General features: G+C 33.7%; 1 protein-coding gene across 1 annotated transcript in view; it reads right to left on the bottom strand.

The window, feature by feature from the left end:
- Positions 1–2,299: 2,299 nt before the first annotated feature.
- The window catches only part of KIF27 (kinesin family member 27), a 76,018-nt gene continuing 70,984 nt past the window's right edge, over positions 2,300–7,333 (bottom strand). Inside the window, exon 18 of the mRNA XM_019750122.3 lies at positions 2,300–6,109. Within this exon, the coding sequence (XP_019605681.2) occupies positions 5,640–6,109 (470 nt within the window). The 3' untranslated portion in view covers positions 2,300–5,639. The remainder of the gene's footprint in view (positions 6,110–7,333) is intronic.

Raw genomic sequence — 7,333 nt, 5'->3', positions numbered from 1 at the left:
TGAAATATTTTCTTGTGAGAATAGAATTCACATGAAATTTCCCATAGAATACTGTTATTTCTACTGTTACTGACATATATAACTAAAACTCTGAGATATATATATGTTTATATATATTGTTTTAAAATGTTTATATATATATATATATATATATATATATATATATATATATATATATATGTATATATATATATATAAAACAAGCAACCACATATGTGCTAAAAAGTTATCCAATTTTGATATCCAAGTCTATGGAAAACCTAACTTATAATTCCATCATAAACATGATACTTTTTCAAAGGGCTTTCATGTATTTATCTGATAAACAAGCTATTTACCATATAATAGAAATAGCAGTTTCCCTCCCAATTAATTTATTAAATACTTTGTGTTGCATTTGAAAAATAAGATTTTGATTTTAAATGTAAAGGAGTGATTCATAACTTGCTTTTATAATTTGGGTCATTCTGGTCATGTCCCAGTCGTGTCTTACAACTAGTGACACCTGGTGCTAGCTAAGAAACAAACAGGCTTAGTTCCAGGCTTCTAATGGGACAATTCAGATGCTGCCCTACCCCTAGGTAATAGGAATTTCAAAAAGGAGACTAGCCCCTCAGTATAAAAATACCTTGCCCTATTCCCACTCTTCTCATCTAGAAGAAAGAAATCATGCTAGAAAGTAACAACAAAACTCTGACAATTTTTATACTTATAAATCAGTTGATTTCAGTTTAACTCATGACTCCTTTTCAGGGTGGATAGTGAAATACCACTGCAGGTCACAAACAAAAATGAATAACATCAATTAAACCTCCCAAGGCAAGCTAATAGCTGCTGGTTTGTAATCATGAATGGAAGTCTTTAATCCAGAAGATTTTCAGTAGAAAACTTCTGGGATACTCGAGCAGAGAGAAAAAAATTAAGCAGAATGGTTAAGTATTGTTTTATGAAGATAAATCCTGTCATTTAATGCCCCCAGTGTTTGTTTTGGCGTGTTATTTGTGGTTCTTCAATGGTAAAATCACTTAGGTCCTGTTTTCTTTGGTTTATGTTATGGGTGTTGGAATTTATCCAAAACTACTGTTTCTTATAATTCTCTATTGAATGGCTCCATAATTTCCATTCAAATTCTGTCTAGAGTAGCTTCTTTTCATATAATCCTGAATTAGTAGTAATCATAGGAAGAGGAACTAGTATAAAAACTGGGATGTATATTTTCAAATGGCAAAATCAGTACTAATTAGAAGTATTCAAGGTTTAGAGATAGCCAAAGATTGAAGTTGTTTCAGTGCTGTTGCCAGAGAAATAAATATATTCACTCAAAATATTTTTGAAAATTCTTTGCTGATCTATGGAATACTTTAAAATAAACCTCTTCATCTTCTGTTCTTATCATAGCTATTTGAATCCTGGAACATTATGGGGCGTGAGGGGTATGTAAAGCTATAATTTGTCTATAATTTGTTGTTGGCAATTGGAGAGGGAGTCGGGGTCAAAGAAGTGGTTCTTTTAAAAGGCCCCTCAGATTAAATAAATTCTAACATTTACCACTTTGGACTTGAAAAATTATACCTTGCTTTGTATATACTGTAATATGCTTGAAAACACAATACCACATACAAATATTGTTTCAAAATACATTTCTGTTATACTTTAATTACAGAAATATTAACTAATAGAGTTTTAAATTTACAACAATTCTAAGTATAAATTTTTTTAATGTTTACTTTTCTACACTGCTGTTGTGAATGGTTTTGTTCCTTGGGCAAATAAGGATATTGCTCATTATAACAATTTGTGAGATTGTTGTATTTTTCTTTTAAAGACTATAGAGATAACTCCGTAGAGCTGTATATAATAATTTACCAGTAGAACCTAATACCTAAGTCTGAGTCAATAATTCAGTTAAATTACACTGCTAGCATTTCAAATAGTGGCAATTCTATTAATTCATTGTGGAAATCCCTAGGAAAAAATATTAAGAGAGATAAAAACTATACAGAATATCAAAAGCCAATATTATAACATCAAGTTTTTCTGAGCTTTCTATAAGTTCTCTTGTTCTAATGACCTTCATTTTGGGGTACTGTTGGGGTCAACACCATTCTAATATATGGTGCCATGTATGCGCTGCATTCCAACAGCAAGGAATAGAAGCAGTCACCCCTGGTACAGGCAATAGGGGCTGCACTGTTTGTGAAGAATTTAAAAACAAACTTAGGAAAAGTCATCCGATTTTACTTTTGGCATCAAGGTAAACAAAGAAGGCGATAAAATACTCCTCCCATTAGTCAGATTCTCCCACTACCCCACCCTTTGAACTATTGCACCTATGAGTTAAAAGTATATAGAAGAATGTGTTATCAGTACTAATGAAGGCAGCCCACAGCTTAAATTTAAATGTAAAATATACATAATGAATATTTTTTAAAATGCCAGTGAAGTTAAGAGAGGAATTGTGGACATGAACTTACAGGTACTGTAGTCATTGAGCTTTCAGATATTGATACTTCAGTGTTTTAAAAAGTCACAAGTATGTGCCTAAAGAAATAACTGAAAGAGCAAAACATGTCACACTTGTATTTAATGCATGAGAATTTGTATTGACTATAGAACCAAACTCCCACTAAGGATTTGACTCCTTAGTAATTCATTCTAAGACTTAATATAAGAAGACCTTTTTTTTTCCATATAAGACACCCATTTTTAAATAAGGATTTATCACTTTATTGACCTGGACTAATACAAACAAGCCATTGCTAGTGACAATAAAGTCCACATTATTGAAGATCATATGTATTTTAGCTGACTCCTCGGACACCTAAGTTCATGAAGATAAGAAGAATTGAGGGACCAAAAAAACAAAACAAAACCACAAAACCATTAGCAAAAGAAAACAAACATTAAAGCACAAAAGCATCTTCACTGATGTTCTCACTACCCATAGCTGCCCATACTTATAGAATTCTCCAACACTGTGATCTATAATACTCTGGAGTCAGGGAAGGAACTAGTACTTGTCGGAGGCAAACATGTTCCTGTCAAATGCTGTGATCGTTGGAAAAAACAAAACAAAACATAATGAAAAGGAAAAGAAAACCACAAACATTTTATAAACATGCAAAAAGGCAGACATGACAAAACGTTTAGACTAAGGAAAGCATGTGAAAAAGTAAAACTTGGTAGTAGTATACATAAAAAATAGTTTACTTACCTTGAGGAGATGCCTTAAATTTTCTGTCCTTTGTGAGAGCACTGACTAAACTAGAATGATAGGAGGTTCACTTCTAGAAGGTATTATTCAGGATATTGCTTATATATGGGTGAATGCATATGAAATCTATCATAGCATTAAAGGATGTATGTTTAAACCAGAACGAAGAAAACAACTATCTGTTATTTAGAATTCAGTTCACATTTGCATTATCAAATCTAATTATTGTTGGTTTGATATAAATTTTTTCTTCCTCTGTTCGTGAGTTAGATTTCAGAAAATATGTTTATATTTCAACAGGTAAAACAAATATGTGTCAATTTCTTGGACAAGCAGGATTCCAGTGTCACAGTACATTTTTACATGAATTATTTCTCAATCATTGCCTACTCTTATAAGGAATATACAATTAGGAACTTCATTAATAAATATGTATTTATTAATAAATATGTAATTGCTGTGCTTTAAGGCACTGACCTTTTCCCATTATATATTTATATACATATTATATATGATATACATTAAATATATATCATGCAAACCAAAGGCAAAAAAAGGAAACTTGCTTAAAACCAGGATTTGATTTCACATAGTCCCTGTTAAAGATAAAATTTCCAATGTAGTTTGTAAATACATTGTTTGAAGCAGTTTCTCATTGGGCCAATGTTAAAAATTGTAGTTCAGTTTCCAGGTAGGTCCACAGAAGTCTATTTAACCCATAATTTAAATGAATTTTAGTACCACACTTAAGAGATATAGAAACTATTCACCAATTTAGGAGTTTGTTTCGGTTTGGTTTTCTTTTCCTATAAGACCTAGTTTTTAGCAGTAGGACCAAGGATCCCTAGTCCCTAAGGGCTGAAACTTAGAAAAAGGAAACATTAGGACTTTTAGCACAGGGTGACAGTTTGGATCTTAGATAAGATGATCAGGGTCAACAGCAACAGAAAAAAGGACAAAAGAAAAAATTAGTAGCATCAGAGAAGAAAAAATGGAGTCAGCAAGGAAGTGGGTGACTCTAATTGAGTAGATATCCTTAAGTCAGGGTGGGTGTGCTATTTGCCCCACTCAAACATTACTTAATTTAAGAAACAATCTCATTTTACAAGTGAAAGTTTGGAAAAGTAAAAAAATAACATAGTTTAAAAAGTCACAAAATATCAGGCTGGTGCAAAAGTAACTGTGGTTTTTGCAATTGTTAACCTTTTAAATTACAATTACTTTTGCACCAACCTAATACCTCCAGTCATTATAAGGGAATGTTTTCTGTGACTGACAAATATGATGCAAAAGTACAAACTGTATATGTTGGGCAAATCAATGTTTAATTCTTAATACCACGTGAAGTTTATATTATATAACAAGGTTTGGACCAAAAAAATCTTAAAGAAAAATTTTCATTTACATATTTACAGCCCCAATGTAGTCTGGCCTGCCTGTGTGCAAAGCCTGACTGAGCAAGTTGTAGAGAAAAATCTCAGATTAAACCCATCAGATGATTAGCTAAAGATTCTCTGGCAAGACTTCAAGCTTTACTCTTTTCCTTGAAATAGTGGAATGCTTTAGTGTTAGTCTGTTATCATTTCCCTGTTCCATACAACTGCATCCATTCTCCCATTTTTAGTAGCATAAAGAGAGATATGTTGAATAGGTAGGGCAGGAGAGAGAGGAAAACTTATATTCCGTAATATTAGCAAACCAATAATGTAATATTCTAAAAACAATTTTAGAAAAAGAGCAGAGACCATATTTAAAAACATCAAGACTGATCGATTACTCATCCTCTGTGGGCTATGAGGACCATAAATTAACCTTAATCCATAACCCTAGCCAGTTGCCTTAGCCCACAGACTGCATTTTGGCACAGATTTTAACTGTGTCAAAACATATGCAGCAGGTGACTCTTCCTCTTACATAAGCAATATTTAACTGGATCTTTTAAAAAAAACAAAAAATACTTTTATTTGAAAATAACAGTAACAAACTTATAAGATATAATTATTGCATTATTACATACTTACATAGCATACTTTATAATATACTTTTATATTATATAGCAATATACATTTGATGGATATTTTAGTTTATTATTTTACTTTTAGTCTTGTTCTTCAAATACGCCTGGAAAAGAATTTTAGGCAGATTTGTAAGTGGAAATATTTAAATGTTCCATTACTTGATAGTATTGGAAAATGTGTGTTTGGCTATTATGGAAATGCAAATTAAAACTCCCCAAATGTAGTATAGAAGATATACATACACATCTATAACATACAAAAGGATTAGGGATTCCTTCCTCCCCCTTTTCCTTTATCCTGAGGGAAGAGCTAGTGAGTTTAAGCTTTAATTTTAAACAGGTTAGAAAAATAAATCTTACATATCAACTAAATTAAAAAGTTCTATTAGTAACTACCTAAGTTTTAAGTCACTGTTTCCTAGCTACTTCAATAGAATCAGCAGTCATAGATCCAACCCCAACTCCAAGACTGGAACGTCGTAATGATAGTTCCAAGGCAGAAATTTGACGTAACTCTTTGCGACACAACTTTACAGGTGTGACGCCATGAATCTGTCCCACATTTCTTACTGGCTGAATTTGGGGTGATGGTTGACTGTGAGATTTTGTAAATTGATTTTCATCACTCTCTGTTTTATCCTCATTGCTTAACAAATGCCCACTAGTGGGAGCTAAATAGCTATAAATTGGAGGTAATTCTGGGCCACCTTCCCAGAGCTTCTGAAGATTTGGTTGTGTTCTTAAGCTACTTGCTGAACTGTCTAATTCTCTTTCCCTTCCACTTAATTTCATACTTTGGGTTCTAGATGCCCATTTTAATTCTTCTGAAACCATGCCTGCTTCTCCTGCATTCAGGACTCCATCTCCAGCATCACGATCTAAAAATAATCCAAAAATGAAAAAAAAAATTAGAGATTTATTGAAATCAAAAGCAGGTATTTTAATCATGATATCGTAACATAATTATACTATCATTCAATATAAATTATGTCTTTCAGATTTTGTTAAAAGACTTCTTTTATACAACTAGAAGTGTGGATATGAATTATTCTTCTTTTCCTTAGAGGCATCTTGCATATGAATAACTGAGTACTTTTCATTCCTGGAACAAAGTTGAAAAATAGTCTTCTAGTGATTTTGGTACTCCCTGGAAACGGGTGCTTTGAGCCTCTCCAGTGCCCTTCCACGCCTGCCTGCCACTGGGCTTGGCACTGGTGAATCACATTCCATATCCTGGCAAAGTGAAGCCAGCACTGGCTTTGCCCCATATCTCCAATGACTGCTGGGACTTAGCATCATATGTGTGGAAATTTAGTCTTGGCTAGCACTCCCAGTATGATAGCTGGGTTCTACTCTCTGAATGTACTGAGGTGCCACCATCAACATGGAGATGGGAGCATACCCCTCAGTGGGGGACACCCTGCTGGAACAAATCATAGATCATCTAATAGCAAAGACAAAAACTTGCTTAAGCAAAGTCCATGTAGGTACTGGACCTAATATAATGAAAAATGTCAATTTTAACATAGGTTGAAACACGATTAGTATATTTCTAGCCCTACACAAAGACCAAGTTTAAAAACAGAAGTTGCACCATGGCAGCCCCCAAGCCAAATGTGGCCTACAAACAGGTTTTTACTTAGCCTGGCTACACTTACATAACGTAATATATGGTCCAAAATTTAAAAATTGGAAAGTTTCATATAAAAATACAGACTTCCAACATTTCCAAAAACAATGAGAACTGACCATTTCTGCCTGGCAACAGCAACTGGAACAGAGTTGCCCCTGGCCACTTGGACAACAGTGGCAGTCCCCACTGCTCACTCTGGCTTCCTTGGCTCCTGCAGGCAGCTTAGTTTGTGACCCCTGCTTTAACACATCATTAATTTTCTAGTTTTTAAAATTCTCTCACAAACAAAAAAACCTGAACTAGCAAACAACATAGATCCGCGTATAGATCTAGCAGATCCTCACAAAGCTGACTACAGACAGTGGCTCCCAAATGGTGCTGCACATTAGTCACTGGGAAGCTTTTAAAAATCCTGAGGCCCAGGTAGTAGTATCTATGGGAGGGAGCCAGGCATCTAATTTGTGAAAGA

This window comes from Rhinolophus sinicus, chromosome 16 (genome assembly GCF_057876585.1).
Source record: "Rhinolophus sinicus isolate RSI-liver-muscle chromosome 16, RSI-T2T, whole genome shotgun sequence".
Classification (NCBI taxonomy): domain Eukaryota; kingdom Metazoa; phylum Chordata; class Mammalia; order Chiroptera; family Rhinolophidae; genus Rhinolophus; species Rhinolophus sinicus.
Note: the sequence above shows the minus strand (reverse complement) of the source record. Positions and strands in the feature narration are given on the sequence as shown.